This window comes from Pongo abelii, chromosome 1 (assembly GCF_028885655.2).
Source record: "Pongo abelii isolate AG06213 chromosome 1, NHGRI_mPonAbe1-v2.0_pri, whole genome shotgun sequence".
In the NCBI taxonomy this organism is placed as follows: Eukaryota; Metazoa; Chordata; class Mammalia; order Primates; family Hominidae; genus Pongo; species Pongo abelii.
In genome coordinates this window covers 29,262,935-29,279,635 of record NC_071985.2, presented here as the reverse complement: position 1 = coordinate 29,279,635, position 16,701 = coordinate 29,262,935, and the positions used below count along the sequence as shown (strand labels likewise).

At 38.4% G+C, this 16,701-nt stretch overlaps 1 protein-coding gene across 1 annotated transcript in view; it reads right to left on the bottom strand.

Moving 5' to 3' along the window:
- Positions 1 to 22: 22 nt before the first annotated feature.
- Positions 23 to 16,701, bottom strand: part of RAB3GAP2 (RAB3 GTPase activating non-catalytic protein subunit 2) — a 121,021-nt gene continuing 104,342 nt past the window's right edge. The window contains exons 27-35 of the mRNA XM_002809438.6: positions 16,455 to 16,521; positions 13,959 to 14,029; positions 11,139 to 11,174; positions 9,530 to 9,604; positions 8,998 to 9,216; positions 5,680 to 5,769; positions 4,886 to 5,107; positions 3,320 to 3,478; positions 23 to 3,120 (exon numbers count right to left, since the gene is read on the bottom strand). Of these exons, the coding sequence (XP_002809484.2) occupies positions 2,965 to 3,120; positions 3,320 to 3,478; positions 4,886 to 5,107; positions 5,680 to 5,769; positions 8,998 to 9,216; positions 9,530 to 9,604; positions 11,139 to 11,174; positions 13,959 to 14,029; positions 16,455 to 16,521 (1,095 nt within the window). The 3' untranslated portion in view covers positions 23 to 2,964. The remainder of the gene's footprint in view (positions 3,121 to 3,319; positions 3,479 to 4,885; positions 5,108 to 5,679; positions 5,770 to 8,997; positions 9,217 to 9,529; positions 9,605 to 11,138; positions 11,175 to 13,958; positions 14,030 to 16,454; positions 16,522 to 16,701) is intronic.

Here is a 16,701-nt window from a genome sequence, read left to right as displayed (position 1 = left end):
TATGAATGTTTAGGAAACAACATGAAAGCTGAAAATTTATTTCACTAATATACATAAGTAAGTTCACAACAATGAACAGACAGAAAATAGCAGTATATACAGAATTTCACTACTTACAGTACATTACAATAGAGAAAGCATTTTATAAACAGTTCCGTATTGGATTAAAATCTTTTAAGGATGGCTAATTCTATTCAGCAGGAATCTAACTTCTAGACACCCAGCAAACCCATTCCTATCAGGGTGAGAGAGGGCTTTCGCTGTTGCTATAGTGTACTGTAAAAATATTTGTCCCTTATAAATGAAATGGACCACAGCAACTTCTAAATGAACATTATATTCAGTGTAAGTCTCATATTGTTAAATTTCAGATTTTTGACTTTTTAGATCGCAATTGTTTTTAAAAAGCAATTTAAATGTAACAGTGTTTACTTTGACCACAGATGAAGTTTTATAATAAAAGTAAAACTTTTTTTTTCTGTTTGCAAAAGTATGAAGCATTAAGAAGCATGGTGCTATATATCTCTTTATCTACATTTACCCTGGCCCCTCTAGTTCTACATCTAAACAAACAGAACCTGTAATGTAGAAGTTATGATTATTTGAACACTTTGTTTTCCTTCAGCATTATACAATATAATTTAATAAGATAAAAATGCATATTTAACGTTAATGAAGAAAGTTGTGTGAGGGTGGGCATATATCTAGGAAAACACTACTGGTTACTGGCTTCTCATCAATAACTACAATAAAAGTACCACATACCTTTGTTTCAGAAACCACCAGTTCTACATTAAAATCTAATTCCTTTATCATCTATGGCTCTTTGTTATTATAGAATGTCTACATAGGTATTTATTTGCCTTTCTTCCTGTCAGATTTATTTTAAAAGCCCTTGATAAGTAGTAAAATATTTAACTGCTTTTCTTAACCATACAAGTCAGAATTCAATTTTAAAATTCTATGAAAAATTTTAGGATAATAAATCTAACTAGAGACTTAATGATTTGTGTTAGGATTCTGTGAGCCATACTTCAGCTTATTATTGTTCTCAGCAATCCCCAGATTTGATTGTCTGTTCTGCCAGAGTAAGCTTAACCAGTTTTATTATCTAAAATGCTTAATAAGTGCCCCCTCCCCGCCAAGTGATGATGGAATTGAGGATTTATTCTTTGAAAATACCTGTAACTCCAAGTTTCTTTGACTAGCCTCCTTAAGTTCATACTACTACTTTCAGCGTACTTGGAAAAATCACAGGAAGAACTAATCTCTTAGAACACATATAACAAGTGACTGTTAATACAGAGCCAGATATGTTTACAAGAATTCTAGGATGTGTGTGGCTGGGGCAGTGGAGACCCAAGCAGAGGCTGGGAGGTTGGACTAGCCCTTTCCAGTGCTGCTACTCTGTAAAATGTATGTCTCAATCAGACTCACAGGCCCCCATCCCAAATACTCAAGACATCTTAACCATTTATCTTGTAAGATTTTAAGTTTGATACTTAACAGTAATTACTAAATTTTAGCCAGTTAAATTCTTGTTTGGATGTGCTCTTTTAGCTCAAAAAACAGATTTGTTTTTCTTTATATCCCTGAAGGACATACTCCTCAACTTTGCATGATTACTATAGTTGGCTTCTTAAGGGGAAGTGAAGAAACAAACTTCTGTATCACAGTGACTTACTATGAATAATAATTGTGATCCATGACAGATACCCATAATTACACTGTATGGCTACATTCTAAAAATATACCATAATAAATACTTGGTATTTGTAGAGCTCAAAGCACTCTTTTACAGAGTTTTGGTTAGTTTGGTTTTTTCTTTTTTTTTTTTTTGAGACAGGGTCTTGCTATATTGCCCAGAATGGCCTCAAACTCCTGGGCTCAAGCGATCCTCCTGCAGCCTCCCGAGTAGCTATAGTTTGGTTTTAATCAGTAAATATTTATTTAGCACTTGGACTGCTCTAGGCACTATAGGGTACAAAATTAGTTGTATTTTATCCTCTCATCCCAGCTGTGAGGTAGGTTTGCTAAAGCTGTAGTATCACTAAGCAGTTTTTTCAATACTGTTCCCAAGGACAGATAACATTAGCAAATCCCAGAAGCATTTCTAAACACTTGTAGGAAAAATAAAGTTGGACTTAAAATTTTTAGTATCTTTGCCTTTTTTTTTTTTTTTTTACATAAGTTTTACAAGATAATACATTTTTACAGTGACCTGATGTGGATACAACTTTGCAACTTGGCAAAAAGCAAATCTTAACTTACATTATAATTAATTTGCTGCATTTTACACACCTCTGATTCTCAATTTTGGCAAGTACAACAGGTTAAGGGTTCTATTTAGCGTCCCCTTCTGATGAATATGATGATCTTGAACCCATTCTTCCTCCTCAAGCATGGTCATCCTCCTCTGATGGCAACAGCAGAACCTCTGGGAAAGGAACCTTTCAGTATCCAGAACTCCCAGGTGGCAGCCCAGTGTGGGATTTGGAGCATGACAACAAAGGCATTTTCTCAACATTTACTAAAGGAGAGTGGGGTGTTTCTATACTCTACTGATGGGGACTGTACATGAACACATTTAAATTGAATTACAACAACATTTTAGATAGGAAATATAGAATCTTATAAGAACATAATCTAAATTATAACCAATTTTAAATAGCAAAGTTTAACAATAAAGCTACTTAAGTGTTTGAATTAGAAATAAACAGTAAAACATTTGTATTAATTATAACAGAGTTGACATTTGTTTATATTTTATCTTCAGTATTAACCAAAGGAGTGGAATTTAGCCAGGGTTGCACTTTTTAAAAGTTGTATATACTTTTATTTATTTTACAAAAGGAAAAAAAAAGACATACTTTTCCCATAAAATTCCAGGTCTTACTATGTAAAATAACCATGCACTACTTCATGTTATAATCATAATTTTAGACTATTTCCAGTAGGTAAGTGTCATAAAGAAGGAAGAGATATGGCTTCCACAGCTTCAATGAGGTGTAAGGCTAGACCATACTGCCCATGTTTTTCTGGTAAAAGCTCTATTATTTTATTTACTAGTTTAGCTGTTGTTGCAATTGGCACTTCAGTGTTTTGAAGGTCCTGGGGGTCCTGCAAATGGGACACAAAAATAACCTATTATAGACAACTAAACAATAATTGTTACTGACTTAAGAGTTATTACATAAAAATGCTTTTCTTTGTAACTAGGTGAATTAAACCTGTCAAATTTTCTTCATAACTGTTATTAACTAAGCACTCAAGAAAACATCCAATGACCTTTTGCCTGATCTCGTTCTATTGTACTGACCATTGCTTTCAGCCAAGTACACAGTGTGGGTGGAAGTCTGGCAAGCAGCTCCATTCCTTCTTTTGTCTGGGTGTGAAGAAGCGCATGAGCCAGCCTTTGCCCCATCAGCACCAGCAGCTGAGAGGCAAGGACCTCTTTGTCATGAACCTGTAGAATGGCCTGAAGATGATAGGAACATGGAGAAATAATACAGTCAGAGCAGGCAGATTTGTTTATTCTATAGGAAAGGGGTTGCCAGTGAAGAGATTCTAGTTGATTTTTGAACTGTGGCCATTTATCTTTTGATTGTATACAACCAAAGATAAATCCAAATCAAACTTAGCATTTAAACCCAAATCTCTGCTCCTTGGTTTTTTTTTTTCTCTCATCACCTAATCTTTTAATTCAATATGGCTACTCAATGTGCTGTTTTCAAACTTTTGGCAAATAAAAGGAGTTTCATGTCATGTCTATTTGAAACCCTCTAATGGCTTTTTTGTTTTTTGAGATGGAGTCTCACTCTGCCACCCAAGCTGGAGTGCAGTGGTGCAATCTCAGCTTACTGCAGCCTCCACCTCCTGGGTTCAAGTGATTCTCCTGCTTCAGCCTCCCAAGTAGCTGGGATTACAGGCATGTGCCACCACACCCGGCTAATTTTTTGTATTTTTAGTAGAGACAGGGTTTCACCATGTTGCCCAGGCTGGTCTTGAACTCCTGACCTCAAGTGATCCACCCACCTTGGCCTCCCAAAGTGCTAGGATTACAGGCGTGAGCCACCACACCCAGCCCCTCTAATGGCTTCTGAATACATTTAGAATAACCATGGGCTCCGAGACCTAGGATAGGGCCATGGCCCGGGCCAGCCTCCCTGCCTCATGCCATACTTCTTTATTCCTTGCTTACTATGTTTGGTCAGCCATACCGGCCTTTCTAGTCCTGGACCTAGTCATTCTAGTCCCCACCTCAGGGCCTTTGTAATTCTTGTCTCAAGCACTGTTCTCCCAGTTTCTGAGTAGCTGGCTGCTGCTTCTCCTTGGGGGCTTGGTTCAAATGTCACCTTCTCTGACCACTCTACTGTAGTGGCTCCTGTTTATTCATATGATCCTGTTTCTTTTAATTTAAAAATAAATATTTTTTTCCTTTTTAGAGACGGGGTCTCGCTATATTGCCCAGATTGGTCTCGAGCTTCTGGGCTCAAGTGATCTGCCACCTGAGCCTTCCAAAGTGCTGGGATTACAGGTGTGAGCCACGACACCTGGCCCTCTTTATTTTCTTCATAGCACCTACCATTCAATGCAAAATTTAGCATGCTTTTCTGCTCCTACCAGCATATCAAGTCCATGATGAAGGAACCTTGTCTGTTTTGTTTACTGCTATATCCCTGTGCGTAGGGCAGGCCTGGCACACTGTAGGAATTATTTGATTATAATTTTATGTTTTAAAAAATATTCTATTGTTCTATTTTTATACCTAGATGTTCTAACAAAAGGAAGAGCAAAAGGCTTCATTGGAGACTTTACTGATTCTTTATTCCAACTATCAATTTTATAACTTGAGCCCAATTAACATTCAAAGGGTCATGATTACCTCTTCTCCTAAGTGGTCAACTCCATAGTTGTATAGTTCCCCCACATAATGCCTTCTAACAACATCTTCACTAACTTGAAGGTGATGGGCTAAATCCACAGCTAGAGCTGGCCAATCTTGGTCTTTCCCAAAAGGAGTGGGTGTGGCCTCTTCTGTGGGATCTTTGACCTTTGTGGCTGAATGTTGGGCCTGGACAGCTGCACTGACAACTTTCAATAAGAACTTGAAAATGGAGAAAGAGATAGAGCAATGTATTGTTACTGTTTCATTTTAAAATACCTAAAGCAAAGTATTGTTAGCTTTTCTGTCACTTATAGTGGCTTTTCTATTAAATTGTTTAGTTATCAAAAAAGGAACACATCATTTAAAGGTAAACAACTAGCTCTCAAGAATACTTTGAAAGTGGTCATTGTTTTTTAAATATTATTATTTTTTTTTATTACTATACTTTAAGTTCTAGGGTACATGTGCACAACGTGTAGGTTTGTTACATATGTATACATGTGCCATGCTGGTGTGCTGCACCCATTAAGTCATCATTTACATTAGGTATATCTCCTAATGCTATCCCTCCCCCTTTCCCCCACCCCACGACAGGACCCGGTGTGTGATGTTCCCCACCCTGTGTCCAAGTGTTCTCATTGTTCAATTCCCACCTATGAGTGAGAACATGTGCTGTTTGGTTTTCTGTCCTTGCGATAGAAAGTGGTCATTCTTTTCAAATGCCAGCTAGATTTTTCCCTTACTGTTTTTTTTCCAAGAAACAAAAACAAAATCCAATAGCTGTAATTTACCTGTTGCCGTACAGAAATAAAATTTGGATCCATTTCCCCACTAGGTAATAACTGAATTGAAGTTAGGTCTTTGAAAAATGCATTTTTTCCCTAAAGAGAAAGAGAGCAAGAAAACTGATGAGTGTGGATTATTAAGGGGGGAGAGGGAGAAAGATCTCTTTAAAACTTAATAATAACTCATGGTTGATTTTTATTTCTCCTTGAACAGTAAGATTTTAGAATTCTTCCTTTAATTTTTATAACAATTATCTAGTATGTAGTAGACAGCCTTTAAGATGAACCCCAGTGATCCCCTCCTCCTGGTATTCGTGTTTCCTATAGTCTCCTCTCCTTGCATGGAGGCTGGTGACTTGCTTCTAGCAACAGAAGCAGGTAGAGATGATAGCACGTTACTTCCAAGACCACGTTCCAAAAGACTGCTTCTGCCTTGAGGCACTCATATTCACTCTCACTTGTTCTGCAGGAAGCCAGGTTCCGTGTTGTGAGCTGCTGTATGGAGAGGCATATGTGGCATAACTGAATCTTGCCAACAATTGTGCTTGGAAGTGAATCACCCTTTCCCCATCCCAGTTGAGCTTTCAGATGCAGCACCTTAACTACAGCCTCATGAGAGACTAAGCCAGAGGCACCTAGATAAGGAGAACACAGATTACTGACCCACAACAACTGTGAGATAATAAATATTTGTTATTTTCAGCCAAGTTTTGGGATGATTTGCTCTGCAGTAATAGCTAAGTAATACATATATGTACCCTGAATCCTTGTTTTTTTTTTTTTTTTTTGAGAGAGTCTCACTCTGTTGCCTAGGCTGGAGTACAGTGGCGTGATGTCAGCTCACTGCAGCCTCCATCTTCCTGGTTCAAGCCATTCTTCCACCTCAGCCTCCCAAGTAGCTGGGACTACAGGCATGTACTACCATGCCCAGGCTAATTTTTTTGTATTTTTAGTAGAGACGGGGTTTTCACCATGTCGGCCAGGCGGGTCTCAAACTCCTGACCTCAGGTGATCTGCCCGCCTCAGCCTCCCAAAGTGCTGGGATTACAGGCATGAGCCACCGTGCCCAGCCTCTGGATCCTTTAAAAACACTTGCTGAATTGTTTAAAAACACCGTATTTAAAAGAACAGATGTGTGTCTAAAGAGTAGAAACAGAATATCAGGACACAGGATTTTAGAAGTTCCTTGGAAGGAAATTAATACAGAGCAAAGAGCAGTGGCCTTTAAGTTGAAAGACCTGGGTCTAGTCCGAGGCTCACCACTTCCAACCAGGTTGCCTTGGGTAAACGACCCACAATCTTGGGTTACTGTTTCTTTTTCTGCAAGCAGGTCATCCTAGGTATCTTCCAATGTACCTTCCATACCTAATCATCTGTGATTCTAGGTCATCTATTGTGACTGCCAAGTAGATTAAAGTTACTCATCTTTTAGTGATAAGAAAAACCGGACTTACAGGGCAACCCATGACATTTTGGACATCACTGATAGAAGTATTTAAAGATTTAGCATACACTCACGATCTGTTACTCAAGAGTTCCCACCTGGTGGTCCTAGCTATAGCATCTATAATAGCACCACTTATTATTTACTACATTCCAGACGCTGCTAAGTACTTCCATGTTGAATACAAGGAACCCTTACAACAACCATGAGGTTGGCGCTAGAGTCACTGCTACTTTCTGAATGAGAAAACTGAGAGTAAGAAAATCTAAATAATTCTAGTTAGCAAATGGTAGCACCGGGATTGTTTCACTGGCCACTCAACCATACTAGCTCTCTGCAGATGAGTGTCACCCAGCTGTCTCAGGTAGTCTTGGCATGACATGGGTTGAAACTAAACATTACTGTGCTAATCCAATTCTGGATGTATTCTGGTTTCACAAAGGCCTTTTCTGACGGGAATACTGAGCTGGGCACTTTATTTTGGTATTTCTTTCTCTTTTTTAACCTTTAAGTACTCTTATCATTTATAATCTCAAAGATATACTAACTCATTCAAAATCTATACTTTTTTTTTTCTGAGACAGAGTCTCACTCTGTGGTCCAGGCTGAAGTGCAGTGGTGTGATCTTGGCTCACTGCCACCTCTGCCTCCCAGGTTCAAGCGATTATCCTGCCTCAGCCTCCCAAGTAGCTGGGATTACAGGCACACACCACCATGCATGGCTAGTTTTTGTATTTTTCCTAGTGACAGGGTTTCACCATGTTGGCCAGGCTGGTCTCAAACTCCTGACCTCAAGTGATCTGCCCACCTTGGCTTCCCAAAGTGCTGGGATTACAGGTGTGAGCCACCACGCCTGTCTGGGAGTCTCTCATTTAAGGGCAAAATAATAAACCCACTTTCCCACAAGCCTAAGCTGTGTTCTCTAACCCAGCTTCTATCAGTAAAAAGCTAAGTAATAATGTTGACGTTTTTATCTCCAACAGTTTGTGTCCTGTCTCTCAAAATTTGACACCTGTGTGGGGAAGGAAAGGATTTCACTATCCACTGCAGCTAAACTGTGAAGGTTACAATAGAATATGTAAAAACATATTCTACTCACAAGTTTGGACTTGATCCTGCAGAGGAGCCAAAAAAAATCTTAGGTATAGAACTAATACAATTAAACCTGTCTCTTAGGAAGACAGCTCTTGCAGCATGGGACTGAGAGAGAGAAACTGGAGGCAGGGTGATTAAGAAAGGGCTGTTGTAATAGCCAAGGGAAAGATGATTATGCCTGAACTAGGGGTATAGTCATGGAGAGAAATGGACAGGTATGATCTATGGCAGAATTTACAAGAATGAATTTACAATGAAGAAAATTGGCTTGAAGTAAGGAATTGGTGAGATAACTTCAAAGTTTCTAGTTTTTGCCAGGGCAAAAATGATGACATCATTAATAAAATAACCAAGTCAGGGAATTCAGAAGGAATAGCAAATTTAGGTTAGGGGCAGGATGGGGGTATTGGTTTGCAGATATATTTTAGATATGAGGTATCTGAAGTCCTATAAAGACACTCAAAGAGAGAAGTTCAATAGAAATGAATGCCTCAAACTCTAGGGATTGGTCAGGCCTAGAGATATGTAAGAGGGAGAAAATGAGTCTGTCCAGGAATAATATGGAGAATGAGAAGAGCAGACAGCTGAGAGGGCAAAACTCCAAGGGGAGCAGTACAGAAGGTAAATAAAAAGAATGGAATCAAGCAGGGAATGAGGGAGGTGGAACCTCACACCAAATTATACAAGTCACAAAAGTACTGGACAGCTTCTATTAAATATGAAAATCCATGTGTCTGCTAAGCCCGCAACTCCAAAATAGCTCTGAAATCCTGTGAGGTACTTACCTTACTGTCAAAAAGTGAAAGTGGCTTCACGGCCTTCAGAGAAAACCTCATGACTGCATACAAGATGGAGCACAGGATGGAGTGGTGCTCCACCAGTGGGTAGTGGATGTGCTTCTGTTCAAGGGCCAGTTCCACTATGGAGATTGGTCCTTCCACGGAGAGCCACGCATCCTCAGTATCCAGCACAGGCACCTGTATTTCATCCCTGCTAACATCTGCCTAAGGGTTTTGAGAATGGAGGACTGTGTTCAGTAATGGAAAAATCATAGCTTACAAATATCCCAATGAGTTTATTAGCAGCAAAGTGCAAATTCATATTGCACACTGTCCCAAATTGTAATAAAAAAACACAAAGTCTAATTTCAATAAGAATTTAATAAGAAAACATCACTACCTTTTAGGCTTAAGTCAAAATTTAGAAATGAATGAATGAAAAACAACCTCATTAAAATAGTCATTTATTAAATGCAATGGTTTGCAGAATATGTAATATCTTAGGAGCAGTTCAGAATGAAAAATACACCTCTTTTACCTCCATTAAGATCTGAAGAAGATCCAAACAGGAGCCGAGGAAAGATGTCATTGCTGTGTCACTCATTCCCACATCCTGTTTTTTAAAAAGGAACGTAATTAGGCCCTGCAGGAAAACTGCTATAGTTACTATCAGCAAAACACGAACCAGGATACAATACACTTGTTCAGCTGACTTTCCACACTGAATAGACAGGCAAGAATTTGAAAGTCAAGGCATTAGCATACTTAAGTTCCTTCTTTTAGATTATTTACTGTCAACCAATTTTAAAGTCAAGCTTTACAAAGTGGTACAAATATTGACTTTTAAAACGTAGTGTTCTTTGTGTATTGTAAAGAAACAGCCTCATCAGTTACTATCGATGGTGGCACTTCTGAACTCACTGTTCAGCTTGCTAAGGCATCTGGTAGCTAAATAATTGTGGTAGATGGAAGATACACACATGAGAATCTAACCTGAAAAGTTCCAAGAAAACAGCCTGGTCTGCTTTCGGAGCGTCTTTTGGAGACTGAACCCAACCAACTCTCTGAGCAAAACTTGAGCTGAGAATCCTCAAGCTTGAGAACTAAATACCAGATTGATGCTGTGAGCAACATCTGATTCTCAATGACTCCTTTAAAGGGCTTGTCCAAGGGACCACTGCATTTGTGTATAATCTTTTTTTTTTTTGAGACAGAGTTTCATTCTTGTTGCCCAGGCTGGAGTACAGTGGCACGATCTCGGCTCACTGCAACCTCCACCTCCCAGGTTCAAGCGATTATCCTGCCTCAGCCTCCTGAGTAGCTGGGATTACAGGCGCCCACCACCACGCCTGGCTAGTTTTTCTATTTTTAGTAGAGACGGGGTTTCACCTTGTTGGTCAGGCTGGTCTCAAACTCCTGACCTCAGGTGATCCACTGGCCTCGCCTTTCCGAAGTGCTAGAATTACAGGCGTGAGCCACCGCGCCCTGCCATATAATCTTTTTAAAACCAACAATCTATAATTTCCTCACATCCCCAAAGCAAATAATTCAGTGTTTGTGGGTACATGCACACACACACGCACGCACGCGCACACACACACACACACACACACACTCTAGTCGTACAACCATTCTCAAGAACACACCAGAAAAAGTCTTCAACAATGGAAGCTAGTACTATTAATTTCTTGGGTCAAGTACAAGTCCCATATCCATGGATGAGAATATTAGTTAAGACTAATGTTCTATTTGTATACTTATGTTATTATATATATCATGTATATAGGTAGATCAAATTAACTACTTCATTTGAACCTGCTTCAATTTGATGTTGGATGCTTCTATTATAAATGTCTAATCGGAATGTGCAGCAATGGTAGCATGTTATCTTGTTCACAGTCCAAAGCTGAACAACATCTTATAAAAACCTAGTTTAATATGCTATCTAACAATCTGGAAAAGTACATTAAAATTGACCATAGTTCATGACCAGTTTCCTTAATGCAGTATTCTCTTTTCATTTTTCTTATCTCCTTCTGATACGTCATCACAATGGTAAAAGGCAAAGTTCACTCATACAGTTAATAAAGTACTACATAAAGTGTGGAATTAACAATTATAATTCTAGTTATGGGAGATTCACTTACCCTTCGGCATAACCTATCCTTTGGTGATTTTCCAACCTAAAATAAAAAGACAAAATGTTGTAACATTTAATAATTTAAATAAAAAGACATTACTATGGCACAAATAATAAAAAGTAACCAAATTTAAAAACTATAAATGGAGCTATAAATAAATGTTGGTAGAACTGTTGGCTCTACCAACAGTAGATGCAACTAAATTTGTGGTGAAACTTAATCTCACACTGGGGCTCAAGAATAATCTTTTCAAATATAAATTACATATTTCTGAACTATTAAATAAGTAAAAACTCTAAAAATCTGGCCGTCACTTTGTACAGTCAAATAACTGTGTTGCCTAAAAACCTAGAGCATGGGCCAGGTGTGGTAGTTCATGCCTGTAATCCTAGCACTTGGGAGGCCAAGGTGGGCTGACCACTTGAGGTCAGGAGTTCGAGACCAGCCTGGCCAACACGGTGAAACCCCGTCTCTACTAAAAATACAAAAGTTAGCTGGGCGTGGTGGCGTGCACCTGTAGTCCTAGCTACTTGGGAGGCTGAGGCAGGGGAATCACTTGAACCCAGGAGGTGGAGGTTGCGGTGAGCCAAGATCGTGCCACTGCACTCCAGCCTGGGCAACAGAGTGAGACTCCATCCCACTCCCAGCAAAGAACAACTAAAAAAAAAAACCCAGAGCCTAATTCAGGGCTACTAATCAAGAACACCTAAGAATTCAGCTTGTTGATAAAGACACAATTGTTTGAAATAGAAAGAAAGGAAAACCACTCTAAAGCAGATGGGAGTTATATTCCTAGCCCAGAAAAACTTCCTTATGCAATAAGTACTTATTAAGATTCTACTGTATATGTCTACAGTGTAATAAGTGGGAGGTAAAAGTTCTGCCCTCAGAAATACTACTTGATAAGAGAGGAAACTCACAGGAGACAGTGGAGAAAAATGTCACCTCACTACCACTTGCTGGGATTACTGCAACAGCCTCGGAACAACCAAGATCAGCTGACCCCAGTCCCAAGATATTTTGTCTGTTGCCAGAATCATCTTTTTAAACACAAATTTGAATATATAATTCCTCCGCTTAAAACTGCCCCAGTGTCTTCAATATAAAATAATAGCTACCATTTACTGAGCCCTTACCACATGCGCCAGACCCTGTGCTAAGCTTACACATACTACTAGAAAACGCAAATTCACAGCCTGCACAGGAATTTCTTCATCTTAGCCTTTCTTTTCTTCTAATATAACCTATGTTCCAGCCATCCTAAGCTATTTCTAGTTCTCTGAATCCAATAAGTTACCTCATATCTCCAGGACTGCTGGGATACACTTTCCTCTCACCTACTTTTTACTGGTATATATATACAGGCATCCACCAAAATTTAAGTCAGAAGGCTTCCCCTTGTTTTGTTATTTATTTCCTCCTCTTCTGAGCTCCAAACACTCCCTATTGTCTGTTTACCTGGTGTTCAAACTGTGAGCTCTTTGAGGGCCAGGACCGTAACTTCCATTGGTTCAACCACAGAACCTAGCATAGTCTTGGCACATGAAAGATTAACACATTATAATAAAGACTTATCCAATCACAAATTTCCTACTTCCTGGTTTAGGACTATTTTCGCCCCAAAGTAGTGAAGATCAAATGTGATTGTGGATGTGAGAATGCTGTGAAACTACAAATTGTAACACACACACAAATTACATTTTACTGTTATTCTCTCGAAAGACGATGGGGTAAGAGGTGAAGTTGAATAGGAGAACAACATCATAAAGGCCAAAAGATGCAAGTTCCAAGAAAGAAGCTCATCAGTGAAGGAAGATGAACACAGAGGAAAGAAGGGTTAGATTTAACTAGAAAAATGTTATAAATAACATCAAAGAGAGTAATTTCAAGGGGAGCAATGGCCTAAAGTTGGGTCTTGGCTGTGGTGCTATTCATGATACAGGAATGACTGTGACTATACATTTAAAAGAATATGTTATCTTTACAGTGGTAATTCTCTTAGCATCCACTCATCTGATGCTACACTAACCTACATTGTTGAGTGGCCTGTAAAACACACTAACTAGTGTCCCTGGCCACTCAGCTGGAGGCTAGGCTGGTACTCTCGGCATGCTAGCAGCTTCTGCTCCCACCAGTTGAGTTCTGTGCTTACATGTTATGCTTGTTCCCAAAGCTACTCATGCTGGTTGTAGATGTCACTGTAATTATGTAATTTAATTCAATAACTGATGAAATATGAATGAGAAAAAAGGGGGAGTTATTTACATGAATGCTATGTTGAATGCTTTGCAAAGATTTATGGAGGAGAATAACTCCTAGGTCTTTTCGATTAGATACAGAGGGAGCAACTATAAAAATTATAGAAATCTAAAGGTTTTGGACTCAGATTACATAACAGCTTTAAAAAAATAAGATCTAGCCATGATAGGCAATACATTATGGGTGAGGTTTACGCAAGAAAACCAAAGGAGAATGCAATCAACTCCATTCAAAGAAAATATCTTGGCCTTACATCAAAGATTGGTAACCGTAAATTTGTATATTTTAATTTAAAATAAAATGCAAATCCTTGCTTGAATCAACTACCAGTCCTAATCTCTTTAGTTAAGAGGCTTTTATAATATATTAGTCTCTTTATGAGGATTTAGAGCTCTTCTTTATGTCATTAAAATGCCAGTACTGGGCATTACATTTAACTGAGTATGAGTAAAATCTAATTATCAAATTAAAAAATAGTCTAACAAAGCCTGATGTGAACAATCTTTCTAATATTAGTCAATTAAGAGAACCAAATAAATAAGAAGTCAACAAATGAAACTACCTTACCTTATCCATTAAGTATGTAGCAGCAGAAAATCTTTTAACTAAGAACGTATTCCACATCATCAGTGCAATGCCTAGATATCAAGTAAAAGCAGTAAATAGAATGCTTATATATTCTCACTTTTATTACACATAAATTACTGTCTTTCTTAAGCTTATTAAACTATATGGACTATTTTGATTTCCTTTTTTATATCATGTAATATTTATAAAGTTCATGAAATCTTTAATTTCATTTAAAATCTGATTTAATAAAAATCAGAACTAGGCTGTATAAGAGTATGTCTAAATTGCCACTAAGCATGAAGAAAAGAGTCACATCATTAGTTATGAGATAAATATAATGTCACAGTGAGACAGCATTACATAACCACCAAAAAGGCTAAGAACAATTTTTAAATTATAATACCAAGTATTAGTGAGGATATGGAACAAATGGAACACTCGTGCATTACTGGTGGTGTAATAATTTGGTAAAACCACAGGGAAAACTGCTGGGTGGTAGCTACTGAAGCTAAACATGTGTCTGCTCTATCACCCAACAATTCTGCTGGGTATATACACTAGAGAAATGAATACAGAAGATATGTATGAGATTGTTGGGAACAGTTTTATTCCCAACAGCCAAACACTAGAAACAATCCCAATGTCTGCCAATTGATTTTTTTCACATATAACTAGAAACTAAAGTATGTAGTTATATAAAAAAGTATTAAAAACAAAATATATAAAAAACAAACAAACAAACAAACCAGTCTGGGCAACATGGCCAGAACTCATCCCCATGAAAAAATGTTTAAAAAATTAGGCATGGTGGCACATGGCTATAGTCCCACTCGGAGGCTGAGGTGATAGGATAGCTTGAGCTCAGGGGTTCAAGATTATCGTGAGCTATGTGTGCCACTATACTCCAACTGGGCTAACAAAGCAAGACCCTGTCACTACTCATTGAGCTGTGGCATTAAAATTAAACTTCTGAAACAGTTGTCAATTAGGCAATGTAAATATGGCATTTCACATGCTATTATTACTACCCTTGTAGCTGAGTCTGTCTATGAGTAAGGCCCCTCACAGGCTATGAGAAGCCAGGAACTCTACTCGATGGGTAAAGGTACAAATAGGTAAAGGTCTGACTTGAAGGAATACTAGTCTGAAGTCAGTTAGTAACTTAATTTTTTTTTTTTTTTGAGATGGAGTCTCGCTCTCTCTCCCAGGCTGGAGGGCAGTGGTGCGATCTTGGCTCACTGCAAGCTCCGCCTCCCGGGTTCAGGCCATTCTCCTGCCTCAGCCTCCCGAGTAGCTGGGACTACAGGCACCCACCATCGCACCCAGCTAATGTTTTGTATTTTTAGTAGAGACGGTGTTTCACCGTGTTAGCCAGGATGGTCTCGATCTGTTGACCTCATGATCCGCCTGCCTCGGCCTCCCAAAGTGCTGGGATTACAGGCGTGAGCCACCGTGCCTGGCAGTAACTTAATTTTATCAATAAAGATAGAATACTCTAAACATGATATTTTCTAAATCAGTCAAGGTAAATATATAAATATATATATTTATTTTGGATGAAGGTAAGATCTAAGAGATGAATAAGTAATTTTCAAGTTCTCTTCAAGTAAAATGGGACACTTTACAATTTCTGCAACTGGATTTCATGTCACCTGCAAGCATGTGATAGAGGTGAAAAATACACAGCTTCTCTAGAATTTATCACAGAGATATAAGGTGATATCTCCTCTTACCCAGCCTAACACCAAGTCTCATCATTTACTAAGGTTACTAACTAGCTTAGTGCTAATATCCTCAATTCCTATAATGAAACTCATCTATTAAATGGAATCTGTTTACAAGTTCAATATTTTTTCAAGGAGACATCAGTACTTGCCAAGGTCTGGCAGCTAACGGAGAATATTCACATCCATCATAAGAAGCACAAGATAGTTGCTACAGTCTAATCTTATTATTAGGCTTTTGGCTACCAAGATTTTTTATTAAGAATTACAGTCCTGAGAAATCCATCCCTCTTTCCTTCACTATCTGTGAAGGGTGTAATGAAGGCAGCTGTTCTGCATCTATCATTGATCACCTCTTTCCTTGGAAAGCTAGATGCAGAACAGCTGCCTTAATTACACTCAGGGATAGTAGTCAGCTTGGGGAACAGAAGTGGTTATTACTATCAGTTGTTGCCCCTTTATAAATAGCACTTTTCCAAGTAGTTAAAATGGCAAGTACTGGTTTTTTTTTTTTTTTTTTTTTTTTTTTAGAGACAGGGTCCCACTCTGTCACCCAGGCTGGATGCAGTGGTGTGATCATAGCTCACTGCAGCCTTGAACTACTGGGCTCAAGAGACCCTTGCACCTCAGCCAATACACAGTAATATGTTAGATTGCAGGATAATCAAATAAAAATGTAATAGGTTGTAAATCTTTAAATTCACATCCTGTTAAATCAGGAAGCCTCTTTTAGATCAACCAGTGATGTTTCTAACATCTGTTTACTTACCATTTTGAACATGTGCATTAAATATGTGCTTCAAGTGTTCTATTGACCTAACAAAAAAACGTGCTTCCTTACATACAGGGAGAAAAAAAAGAGAAAGAAAAAGAGGTATCATTTAATAGGTTTTACCATTATCAATGGAGACTTCTTACATAAATTTTTGCATAAAACCACCTAAGAATGTTGCAATAACAACATGAAATTATTGGGTAAGAAATAACTTTTGATAAACTGTCCCTCTTCAACTCAC